The 13995-nt window shown below is 40.0% G+C and overlaps 1 protein-coding gene across 1 annotated transcript in view; it reads right to left on the reverse strand.

Moving 5' to 3' along the window:
- LOC145992543 (polycystin family receptor for egg jelly-like) overlaps positions 1-7337 on the reverse strand; it is an 87788-nt gene extending 80451 nt beyond the window's left edge. The window contains exons 1-2 of the mRNA XM_083128896.1: positions 7201-7337; positions 9-76 (exon numbers count right to left, since the gene is read on the reverse strand). Of these exons, the coding sequence (XP_082985022.1) occupies positions 9-65 (57 nt within the window). The 5' untranslated portion in view covers positions 66-76; positions 7201-7337. The remainder of the gene's footprint in view (positions 1-8; positions 77-7200) is intronic.
- Between the last annotated feature and the right edge of the window lie 6658 nt (positions 7338-13995).

A 13995-nucleotide genomic window follows, 5' to 3' on the forward strand; every position in this document is an offset into this window, starting at 1 on the left:
TCACTTACCTCTGCCATGAAGGATTGCACCATGGCTAGAATCAGCAGAACACTTGCATAGTCCATGATAGTTGATGCTGAAAAATTAGGAGAAATATATCAGAAGTTATATAACACAACTCAAAACCAGAACATTAGAGAACTAACACATTAACACACAGTGCTCAAAAAAAGTTTTGCATATTATGATTGCATGCGGTTTGAGTCGCAATATCCCCAAAAGATATACAATGTTCATTATGTGAGCAATGCTCGAAACAGAAACCGACATAATGCCCCAAGTGAGTTCGATATTCAGCAGTAGTTGCCACATGATCCCTGAGATATTTTGAAAGCAGCCCGATGGGAGGTATTGTCCGTGTCTTATCCACACTTGTGAGTTGGAAACTGCACAGAGAGTGGGTGGAAAACGAAGGGGAACATGCCTCGAGCAAACATTTCTGCTACGGACCGCATTCGAATTGTAACGCAGCTGCAAGAGGAATATCACCAAGTGGACGTCGCTGCCCGTGTTGGAGTGAGCCAAAGTGATGTCTCTCGAGTGTGGAAAAAGTTCAGGGAGACACAATCAGTTGCCGAAACGACCAAGGACAAGGTGGCCATGCAAAACAACACGCAGGGAAGATCGATACGTGGTGATTTCGGCACGTCGTAGACCCACTGCAACTGCTACCAGTTTGTGCCAAGATCTGCGGATAGCCTCAGGAGCGAATGTTTCCAATCAGACAGTGCGGAATCGACTTCATGAGGAAGGATTGATGTCAAGAAGACTCATACCCAAGGTTCCTCTGAAACCACACCATAAGAAAGACTGTGTAAGGTGGGCAACAATGCACAGCGAATGGAGTCAGGAACGGTGGAAGCACACGCTCTTTACAGGCGAGGTCACCATCAGTTTGCACCCGTTAAGCAAAAGCATAAGGGTTTGGAAACGATCATGTGAGAGATTGGACGAGCCCTTCATCCAGGATAGCATTTTGTAGTTTAGTCGCATGTTACTCACAAATCCAAAATATAAAAAATGTAAAGTTACAGTGACAGTTGGGTAGGAATGGCCGAACCTGCAAGTTGCATTGTTTTTCAAGCAGGTTTTTTAGATTTTTAACTTTTTTTAACTTTTTACCTGTGAATAGGTCTATAGTACAAGTTTTCTTAGGGAACGACATGCTTTTTACGTACTTCTAATAGCAAAAACATAATATTTTAAATGTATCCAAACCAACCCTTAACCACAATCCTCATATTACATTTTTGACTCAGTACTATGCCAAGTACCTAGTTTTTTTATGAACCTGAAGAAGGAGATAGTCAATCTCTGAAACGTCGTTCTACAGTTGGACCATATACTCACATATGTAAGTATAATTTTTAACTTTCCATTTTTTATACTTCATCCAGGAACGTCACCAGCAGCAGGGAGTTCCATCATGTTTTGGGGTGAAATCATGTTTGGTCGACGTATGCCCCTAATTCCTCTCCAGGGTCACGTGACTGATCTGATGTACAGAAACGCTATTCTCGAACCCATGGTAGCAGGTTTCTCTACAACTGTGGGGGATGGTCTCACGCTGGTGGATGATAACGCTCGACTACATCGAGCCAGAGTGGTTCAAGAGTTCCTTGATGTGCATGGCATTCAACACATGGTGTGGCCGGCGTATTCTTCAGACATGAACTGTGTGAAACATGCATGGGGACACCTGAAGCGAGCAATTGTCAGCCGCAAAAATCCTCCTGTGAACAAGGTGCAATTGCGGGAGGCTGCCATTCAAGAGTGGGACAGTCTTCCTCAGGAGAAGTTGAATGGTCTTTTCCTTAGTATGCCCCGTTGTGTTCAAGCATGTTTTCAGGCTCTAGGTGGCTATACACGGTACTGAACTCCCATCTGTTGATCCCAAGCATGCCTGCGAGCCATAGGTACACGGTATTGCACTGCCTTTCGTTTGTGTTTCACATCCCACATTTTCAATCTTGTGCTTCTGGCGTGATTTTGTTTCTTCTGCATGGCTGCACTGTTTTCTTTCTGTTTGTATGTCTCCACTGTACTCTCGAATATGATTCCATGTATCTAGTACAATAAAATGATCACAAACCCTGAATATGCAATACTTTTTTTGAGCACTGTAATTTATGTGTGATACAGTGTGGTCATAATTCATGCAGCGAGTCACCGACAATGAATGAGATGAGACAAATATATTTTCGTGCGAGGAATAGGTCATTGTCTTTGACTAAGGATATCCATGTTTCCTGGATACTTACATGGACGAATCTTCCCCCTCTCCCTATTCCCAATGCCATGTCCATCAATATAAGCATTTACTTAATTTCCGTTCATTAGATCATAATGTGTGTAAATGGACAGAATGTTGAACATCCCAAGCATTCCCCCAGTAAAGGAATTCTACTTCCTGCACTGTTTGCAATACTATAAGTAAAAAAAACACTATATTGCTGACCAAGGCAATGGAAACAAGGCTTAATTATATTACTATAAGTAGTAAAAATACTAATATTTAGACACTAAATTTAGACTGTTGCAATACATAAACAGGAAAAGATATGTAATTTTTACATGCTACAAAAGTTAGGATATAATATAATGTTCCAGGGGCACAAGTTCCGATTGTTTAATTATAAATTCATCATGGCACACAGGCATTTTTTTTTTGTTTAGATTACTATTTATGTCTGTTAGCACATACTTTGCAGTTTTTAGCAACTATTTACTGCATGTTTGCTTAAGAATGGATTTCACTTCGGTATACTTCTAAATGGTTCTTCTCTTGCAACCAGCCATTTGTTTACTGTCATCTTGGTTATGGACTGCTGCTGCCATGTACATCACATGTGTGGTGTGAAGGGGTTTCGTAGTTAGGTTATGAGTGTCAGGTTTAGGGCTCTTAGTATTCAAATAAGGTTTCTAAATGCTTTTGTGGTTAGGTTACGGAGGCCAAGTTTAGGGCTCTTGGCATTACAAATGTTTGCTAGATGCTTACAACATCTCATCATGTTTGTTCTTGTCTTAGGCATGAAACCCTTTCGAACCTGATGTCAGCAGTAGTCTGTGTAATGCCTTGTTGATGGGAAGCAGATATATTGGTGTAAAATACCTTTAAAATCTTCTCTTTGCTGATAAATATGAAATTTTCGAACTGCAAAGTGTACGAATTACTTTCAGAAAGCTTCAAATTTACTGTCACAATCATTTCCACTAAGGTGCGATACTTTCTCTTTCTTCTCTGAACGAAAAATGCCTTGTTGATGGGAAGCGAGGATGATTGCATAAGGTCTTTGTAGCAGTCTTTTTCACTGATAAATTGCACTTTTCCAAACTCCAAATAGTGGTAATTTTTCACCACGGTTCAAATTTACTGTAACAATCATTTGAAGTTCTGCAATACTTCATCTTTCTCCTACGAAACTTTGAAAAGTCATTAAACATTCAGAACCGTTGCCATTCCATGGGATAACTTTCCCAGTACAGGAATATAAAAGAATATATGATTGATTATACATTATGTCACTCCTGTGTAGCTGTCAGTGACCAAGGTGACTATTTTCTTATTGTAATCAAAATGACATGTTTCACACCATTTGTGGCTCAAAAGCCACTGTAATTTGGTCAAAGGAATACAAATAAATAAATCACAAACCTTCAAATAAGGTTCAAATGTTTCAACCCACCTTGGATTTTCCAGTGGTCGGAAGTAGTGTGCTACTTGTAGCGTCGCTACTGTAGCTAGCTACAAAGTTTGTAGCGGTAGCTGTAGCGGCGCTACATTTTGAAAATTGTAGCTGTAGCTGTAGCGAAGCTACAAAATTCCTGTACTTGTAGCGAAAATTTCGCTACAGCTACATTTCTTCTCTGCCTTATGAGGAAACTTTTGAAAGTGACCACAGCGTTAAAAAAAATCGACACTAACGCTTACTTTTGGAGAAGGTTCATAAAGACAGTCTATTACATGGAAATACGAATAATCTAGATTTTAAATATCTTGATATCGCAGATTATAGGCATCTGTGCAATATATTTAATTAGTATAGAATAAATCTAATATCCAGATAAATAAACTGAACTGGATTATATGAATATATTCTGGCTAACGGCTACGTTTTTTTAGCGGCATCGCTTTTTTATGGAGAAACATTCCTCATTTGCTCCACCCCAGGAACAAATCCTGTTGATGTCCATGGTGTAAGAGGCAGGTAAATGTCATTAATCTCTGTGTAAAACACAACTTGCAGCGCAAAAACCAGCGATCCAGTCTCCATTACAATGACAAAGCAATAGTGCCAGCAATCAATGGTTCAGCATTAATCATTGTTAGCATATAGGATCTCACCAGCAAGAAATTATTGTTACAAGAATGATAGTCATACACTTTCTGGAATTAGAATTATTTTCGATATAATATTTGTTCAGAAATTTTAAAATTGCAATACGTTTAGACCACTCGAGTTTACATACCACTTTCCTCAATATATTTTATGATATTGTAAAAAGTATGTACGAGATATTGACTTTTCGGCAGAAACGATAATTTTCTTTAGTTAATATAAAGTTTCCAAATGTATGTAATTCTTCTACTTTTACGTCGCTTTTATGTAACTTTTGCTAATCATGACAATGAGGATGAATGGTTTATTTTGTTATTCTCTTATCTTGAGTCGCTTTCTGCCACTTTTGGCTAATTGTGAGAATGAGGAAGAATGGTGAATGATGATGATGAGCAGTGTGGGGAACAGAGGAGCAGGAGAATCCATCCTCCCAAACTAGGTGTCCTTCCTAGTTTTTGTTTTGAGTCCACTTTATGCACAGAGACAAGCTAATCCAGACTGGATCTGAACCACTAGTGCCTCCGCCAGGTATCTAACCTGGGATCCTTTGATTACAAAGTGACAAAGTTTCCACTGTGCCTTCAGGGAAACATTCCCAACAGGAAACTTACATAAAACATATCTCCACCTGTCGCTCATTTAGCCATACCAAAGAAGCACCCCCCTTCCCCCAGCTATCCGCAAAGTTAGAGCAAACATCTAACAAATTACGCTCGTATAACGATCTACGATCGTATTTTCCAGTAAGTACAACTATCATACTAGAGGCTTCTTTTGAATATCCATGTGCTTGTTTCAAGTTTTTTTTTCTTATGCAGAAGTAGCGCAAAAGTAGCGAAGTAGCGAGTAGCGCACATGAGTAGCGTAGCGAGCTACTTTTGGTAAAATGTAGTTGTAGCTGGAGCAAAGCTACATTTTTGGACAAGTAGCGGTAGCTGTAGCGAAGCTACTTTTAAAATGTAGCGTTCTGATCACTGGGATTTTCATCTCGGCAGGAAAGAACTAAGTATTACATGTAAGCACCTGGTATGAATTTCAAGCTTTTTGATTTGCAAAATTGGGTAACAATTTAGTATATCGGAAACACATTAAAATCGGATATTGTGTTTCGCATGGTTCATACTTACCACTTGTGTATTGCGGAACATATTTCAAGTTGCCATTATGCTTTTTACACGAAAACAAACACATTTTTTCACATACAGAGTGATTTCTTTGATTCCTTTCCTCACTTCCGAAACACACAATATGGCAGCCACATCTTGACTCAAGTTCTGGGTATGCAGTGTTTCCAACTTTCTTCACCAAAAAATACCTATTGTGTTAGTCACTGGTGGAAATTGTACATTATGCACGGGTAGCTGAAGGTATATCCCCACGAATTATTCACGGATAGCACCACGAACCATTATGCACGGTAGCTGACGGATAGCCCCACGAACCATTTCCGATAAGGTTAGGTTAGGCAAGCATAGTGAAAAAAGGGGGGTTGGAAACACTGACAGGTGGTTAGGCCTACGTCATGAAACGTACACTCCACACTGTTTATGTACGGGAGGCAACTGAAAACAATGGCAATTGTGCGTCGGCGAGATATTTCTCTTGAAAAATACATGGGTAACAATAGTATAAGCCGGAGACGGATTTCTTAAAATTTACAGGAGAAAAGACGAGAAAGTACTTATGGAATTGCGTTCTTGAGGACTTTCTGAAGCCGGAGAAATTGTTTTTTAGAATCGTGCAACGTATTTTGCTTGTAAATAAGGATTTTTTCGTCAATCTTGCATCTCCGTTGTACGATAGCTCGTGCCGCCATTACTGTCGACTACGTGAATCAAATGTTCTGTGCGTTCGGTTATGTAACCCCCTCACAGTGTAGCAACCACGCGGAAGTTTGACAAGATGACGTGTGAGCGGTTTTTTTTCCAATGTAAGGTAAGACTCTAGTTTACGTCCTTTTCCTAAGGAATACGTGTCATATATCGTTGGAAAGCTTATTTTATAAGGAATTCAACAACGTAAATCCCAAAGCGAGCAAAAATTTCCTGAAGGAGTAAATCGAGAAAAACCGATGTTGTCCGGATATGCGCAATTGAACGTACTGAGGAATTTTTTAGATGATGAAGCACATATTTAGGGGTGAAATGAGTGCTAATGGAACCTAACCTAACCTCGTAGGCATACCTCGACCCCGTGAATGGATAGTGGGGCTATCGGGAACAGAAAGTGTAAAAAGAAAAAGGTACTTACCCGAAGAGATGCCGGGTGCCGCACCACCATCGCGCACCGCGAACGCAAAGAAGCAATCACCATGCAGATAAGGACGTAAAGTAGAGTCTAGCCTCAATTTTCGCTTAAAAACCTTTTGTGAATGGTTTATGCGGCATTTATCGGTTCATAAGTTTTGAAACACTGCACATCATCTGACGATACTGCATATCAGCTGACGATAGACAACGTGAGTCAAAATTTGCCAGCCGAATTAGCAACGACGAATAAATGATTATAATGTTAAAAATAACGCTTTTTCATGAAAAAAAAAGTGATTTCCAGCTTGAAAAATCTTCTGCTATGCATATGAGGTAAGTAGCAATGATTTTTATTTTAAAACAAACGAGTTTAATGTGTCTCCGGCTTATACTACTGTTACCACGTAGGTAGTTTCGTCTGTAAAAATGAAGAAATGTTTTTCCGATATACTAAACTGTTACCCAATATTGTCTTTAGCAACATGTCTTACTTTATTAAATGCAAATTAGAAAGCAGAAATATTTTTATGGCATGTGGAATTTTGAAACGGTACACTTCACCCTCTGCGTTCTTTATTCTGCGAAATCAAATCCATTAACTTTACACACACCTCTACAGCTTACAGGTATCCTCCAACCTCTGCAATATTTCTGCCGGGTAATTTGCTAAATCATCATGCATTTATTGGCGTTTGAACTTTCATTAAATTTGAATCAAAGAGAATAGGATTTATTCTTTATGATTTGAATGGTGTGGTGTGTCTCTACTTTTGACACAGATCATATGTCCCCTTCTTTTCTTCTTTCTTTTGACATGCTTTTGACCCTAACCGCCTGGAATCTGGTGTTTCCTTTATTGCACAACGCGAGACCAACTTCGTGTTCCGACACCAAGAGAAATTATAACTAAGTTTTTAGGTTAGGTCTGTTATATTTGGTTCTATTAGCATAAATACACAGCAAATGTATTATTTATGCTAAGAGAACTAAACCTAACCAAACAACTTAGGCATTTAGCGTAACAATGCAAGCATTTTATAGTGACGTCAGAACGCAAAGTTGCTCTCGCGATGTGTAATAAGGTATACCCGGAATTAGCAGTCAGTCTTGTCTTGAGTGGATGTAGATTACGCAGTGGTAGTGATTTGATTTGAGATTTGTTGCACCACCCACCGAACACCTTCTATCCTATTTAGGGGTGTGCAGGACTGAAAAGTCGGTACCGGGATCGGAGAAACAATTTTCCCGTCCCGGTCGCTACTTCGGGAAATACCTTCCCGACTTTTCGGGATCCCGAGAAATAGGGAAATTTAAAATGTTCATTTTCAAAAGTGGTTAATTCTCGATGTTTTCTACATTATGTCTTGAAACGTGATGTGAAAATCCATGTTTCTGAAACTTTCTGATCGATGTGTTACAAAGAAAGTTGTTCGTGTTCTCTCATATAGAATGTCATCATTCTATAATTATAGTAAAATTTTAACAAAAATGTCGCATGCTAAAGAATTGCATGAATGAGAATTAAAGAAGAAATGACTGCTTGATAGATTTATTTTGTTTCAGTTAGCATTTCTGCCACTTTTAGCCAATCGCGAATTTGAATTTAAGTTTTTGGGCGAGTCAGCACTTGAAGGCTATTTTGCACCAGTCACGTTATACGGGGGGCCAGTCCCCTTACCTTATCTAAAACATAAGCACACAATTGTACCATAACTAAAATAACTGTAATGTCGTTAACTAAAATATTAAAACATGCAGACTTCGGTTAAAGCTAAGGCTGTAAAAGGGCACTCATCACACACAATGACAAAATACAGGACAACACACACACAGTCATACGAAGATTATACTGGCCGAAAGTCCAGACGCCAGAGCCTCGTTACTCTACAAAATGCAGTCCAGCGTGTACTATGTGAAAGTGAGGTTGACTTTTGGGCACCTTAGCAGGAGGTCGCCCCTTGGCCAATCGCCAAGATGGGGGTCACGGAATTGCCTTCTAACCATAGTGAAGGAAATTACCCTTCAATAAAATACTCATATATTCCGGCTTTATAACATTATTTTCACGATGTTGACTGTGAAAAACATAATGCCCATTACTGAAGTTTAATGGGTGGTTGGTGGGAAGGATCTTGGGAGGAAGGGGGGTGGGGGCAAAATTTGATGGGTTTCGTTGGTTGTGGTCTTCAAGGAGGGTTTTTTGCAGGCGCAGCTTGTGCATAATTTTCCTGGGGGTTCACCAAAAGTATGCAAAGTGGACTCTAAACCTTTCGAGACACTACACGCTTTGGTTCGTAGAGATAGTACTGGGAAAATTATCAAATTTTGGCCGGTAGATTACTGACAAAGTTAATTTGCTTTATGTTCAGATAACAGTGACTGCACCAAGGAGTGTGTGTGTAGGGGGCGATCATTTTAATTTAAGATTTTCGTATGGTATTGTATTTAGGGGTATCTCAGAATTCAGAAAATATTATCGCCTCAATTTTGCCTCTTCCACTCTTGCCAACTCTTTTCTGGTCCCACCACTGTCAAATAGACTATATTATTGGAACTGGATCCTGAACCTACAGTTAAAAATACAAATCTCTGCCTGCTAAAATGAGTATGTATCAGTAATCGAACCCAAGACCCCTTGATTACAAGATAATTCTTATATAAGTATTCGAAAGTATATCGTAAATCAAAGCGATTCTATTCTATTCTATGCAATATGTTAACTTCTCGCACAGCAACAACTACACTCCTTCCAATACACAATCCACCTCACTCCACTCAACGTATCACCACGCCAAATATATTTCAATCATCAGCCACGCACTTCAAGCACGGTAAAGCCCCGAAAATTGTAGTGTATATATTCTAAGACAACTAAACCTAAAAAGCCTCAACGAAAGCATTTAGTCTGACGTAAGAAGACCAAAAGGTTGTTTAAGTCTTGTCCGATAAGCGACCCCTCGCCCTCGCACTATTTTTGACTTTTCGGCTCCTTCCACCTGAAGTGTTTCCATCTTAAAGATGAAAACTCTGAATGTGGAGGCAAGTTGTTTTCTATCATATTTATCTTATTTGTCCCATCATCTTTACTTCTGGCTTTCGTTTGGGGTCACCTCTACATTTATATTACAACCTCTTCATTAATCTAATAAGTCTTCTAAAATATAAATAATACAAGGAGAATGCCAAATGAATTCAAATTGAAACACACAGTGCAACACTGGAAGAGTGAAGAGCGTGGTTCACTCCAGCTCGCTGGTGATCCTACGAACTGCGCATGTCCGTTTTGACGAGACGACTTTCCTGGAGTATCAGACTTCATGTATTTTCTCCATATGTACGCGTCGAGCTTCTGCTAGCCATCCTATGCTTTTAGCATGGTAGGGGTTGCCTTGCGGAGGTTCAGCGGAGGCTTTGAACGAAACGGAATTAGAGGGGAGCCGAGTGGCTCTGGCCCACGGTTTCTCCTTCTCACTGAGAGAATCTGGCACTCTACGCTTATGAACATCTCAGTTATTGTTTATTTTGTATATTATTGGGGGTTCACTGCACATTTGCGCTATACAGCCAACCGCGCCTGTTTTTTTGTTCAGTTTTTTTTATCCTCCACAACCAATTCCATTTGCTTTTTGACATTCACACATTTGCCCTAAACATCACCATAACCAACGAAACCCACCCAAAGCCACCTCCAATTTTGCCTCCCTTCCTCCAAAGATCCCACCCATGGAAAGGTACATCACTGCCATCATCTCCACCACTTCTGACAGCTCATTCCTAGATCATTTCCACAACAAACCTAATCCATCAAGGTAGTCTTGAACTCTCAAGACTACCTGTCAGAAGCCACTCGCCAGCTGGCTGACTCCTCCACCATACAATATCACCTACCAACCACACACCTCGACAAAATCCAGTACTTCACACAAGGACCCCCTGAGGGCCTGACAGCCTCCACCATAGCCATACTCCAGACAACCCCCACCATTAACCTACTGCCTAAAATCCAGAAACTTGGCAACCTGGCAGATGCATCGTGCCCAGCTACAACTCTCCCACCGAAAGAATTTCAGCCTTTGTTGACTTTCACCTCCAGCCTCTTGTGAAAGCTCTGCCCTCCTACCTCCATGATACCAACCACTTCCTTCAGAAAATCAACATCCTTGCCACCATTGTGTTTTGCTATTTGCATTGTGCTATTTCCGTACTAGCTTTTAACTTGAATCAGAGATAAAAATCCCTTTTCACACATGTATGAGGTGGAGAATGGCATGAGCAACTTTAATGCCTCATTCGAAAGTCCAGGATACTCACCTCTTAAAGATATCCAAAACAAAATTAAGTCAGAATCTAAAAATTTAGTTTTAATGCCAGAATCACAGCTGATATCACATAGTTCTTGTCTTAGTTTTACTGACAACATGCGTGAATTTTCAAAATACTAGAATGGGTCTCGAATCCAATTGAATTCACTGTAACTTTCTGGAAAGTAATTTTCAACCTCGTTACCAAGAGCAGAGATGAGATAACACAATCACAAAACTCACTAGGTAAGGAAAGAAAGGTCATTCTCACTTACAAAAGATCCTAAGGCCCAAAGGCAGAAATATCATTTTTTTACATACTCTGATTTATTTCTAGAATGCCAAAATGGAACGGACAGATATCAATATTCTCTTGAGTTAAACATCAGATATGCCGGTAAAAAACAATGGTAGAGCGCAAAAAACAAATATAGAGTTTAGATATGTACAACAAATGAATTTTAATTAAATTGTTAAAACATATCTTAGTAATTTACATGTAATAGGTTTTTAAGACTGTAAATACATTTTCAAGCCCGACTTAACGATCCATCAAACGCTCCCTCAGGATCCAGCAGAGGGTCATATGTTGAGAAATGATGCTCTACACCAACATTCTTTATTCCCATAGCCTCCACTCCATGGAATCCTTCCTCACCAACAGACCAAAACCCCACAATTCCAGCACTATCTTGACCCGCCATGTCCTCATGTGCAACAACTTTACCTTTGAGGACAAGCACTACCTTCAAATCCCTGGCCCCATCCAATGCCAACCTTTTCATGGGCAAACACTCGAACAAGAGTTCCTGGAGATCCAACGCCTGAAACCTTTCCTCTGGCTGTTTCATCCCTGTTCACCTTCCTAGACCAACTTAACCACTTCTACCTCATCATTCCATCAACCAAATCACCTTCCTGGATGTGGATGTGTATATTAAGGAAGGTTATTTGGAAACTTCTATCCATATCAAACCTACCAACCATATGCAATACAGTAAAACCTCGTTAATCTGGACTAATGGGAGGGGGGGATAAGTTGACAGGTTTAACGAAAGTCCGGATTAACTTAAATAACCTAAAAGAACAGTAGAAAGTGCATTAAAACTCTGTTTATAGAAACAAAACACGTTTATTATGGTGTATTTAACCTTCGAGCGGGCGCGCCTGCGCAAAATTTACGCCAAAAGTAATTTTCTTTAATTTTCTTGTGTTTCCTTTGATTTCGTCGACCTATGCTTTTTATGTATTCCTCAAATAGGTATTTTGTGTTGCATATTAGCAGTCATTGTTACTAATCCATATGTTATACTCTGTCAATTGTTGTTTATTTCAGATCAGATCACCGTGTTGTAAAGTTTGCACTGCGCGCCTGCTCCTGTTCAGTAATTATTTCGTCCGGTCATTGTTGAAAATGAGTCGACAAAACGTAGACATTAGCGAAATTCAACGTATCCTTCAAGTTTCTTGAATAGAATAGATTGATTGATTTTGTTTTTGAGTCTGCTTTATGCACAGAAAGGCTAATCGCGACTTGACCTACTTTGGTAGCTAGGCTCGTTCCCAGGATGTTTTGAGGGGACAGACATATCCGAAAATGTGAAAGTAAGTTCTTATTATTTGGTTTATTTTACTTAGTTTATACGATATATATATATACATATATATATATATATATACAGAGAGAGAGAGAGAGAGAGAGAGAGAGAGAGAGAGAGAGAGAGAGAGAGAGAGAGAGAGAGAGAGTGAGTGAGAGTGAGAGAGTGTGAGTGTGAGTGTGAGTGTGTGTGCGCGCGCGCACGCGGTGAGGGAAGGGTGAAGCGGGAGTGAGTACACAGGATATTGCCATAGACTGCCCATAATTTTTCATATGACGTAGAGAACTTTTACTAGACTCGATCCCTCTTGAACTTGGATTGTAAAGTGTTTGTACATAGACTTGTAACATTTAGGTTTTCAGCAGGAATATCTGTCGTAAAAAGTATGACACGCGCCTGTTGATGAAAAGCGTGGTGCGCTATAAATATGTAATAAGTTACGTACTTTTTTTTTTTTTTTTCAGCATTCTAACTTGTATTTCAATATGTTTCATTTATATTAACCTCAGATATGATATAAATAAATGTAGACCCAAAATATTTACGTTCATATTATAAAAATCCTCGCTCATAATGAATGATACTAAATGACGTAAAAAATGCGTCACGCGCCCGCTGGTGACACGATTATGAACGCGCCCGCTAGAAGGTTAAAGGGCATAGGCCTAAATACACTATACAGTAGTACAAAGTCTGCAGGAAACAGAATTTCATCAGTGGTTGACTGCCTTTTCTTTGGGAAGTTCTCTTGTTGACTTCTAGCCACATTTAAAACCTTGCATTTTTCTTTTGGCCTGTCTGGATAAAGCGAAGTCTGGCTTAATGAGGTTTTACTGTACTTACACTTCTCCAGCTTCCATCCATTCCACACCAAGAAAGCCATCCCCTTCTCCCTGGCCCTCAGAAGTCAATGCAACACCTCCTGACAGAACTACAACCTCCGTATACACCAAGCCTTGGTCACCAAACCAATATCCTGAGCTGTTTAATGCACCTCCACCAAGAAACCTGCCACCAACCCTGCTGTACGTGTCACCCAATATCACCCCCATCTCAACAAAATCACACACAAACACTACATTCCCTCCTTCCCATGATCCTGACACCCGAATCACCTTTCCCGACAAGCCCAGAGTTGTTTTCAAATACCACCATTAACCCCCCCCCCCCCCAAACCCACACCAAGGTGCAAAACCTGCCCCATTTGTCACTTCTCGCACCTTCCAGATCCTGTCACTGGCAAATTCACCCTCTATCCCAAAGGAACCTGCCACACCTGTAACCTCATTTATATCCTAACATGCAATATCTGTGGTGGCTTTATCTGGGAGAAACATCCACAACCTTTTACCTTCGAATCAACAAACCACCAATCCTCCACCCAAACCTGGACTTCACTGCTGCTGTGCGTACCAACTACCACAATATCCCCTTCAATGACTGTTTCCGGGTAGCGATCATCCACCAAAACCTCAGTATGTAAAAGATGGAAGAGAGCCTACTTATC

The sequence above is a fragment of the Lepisma saccharinum genome, chromosome 9 (genome assembly GCF_977018435.1).
Source record: "Lepisma saccharinum chromosome 9, izLepSacc3.1, whole genome shotgun sequence".
Taxonomy (NCBI): Eukaryota; Metazoa; Arthropoda; class Insecta; order Zygentoma; family Lepismatidae; genus Lepisma; species Lepisma saccharinum.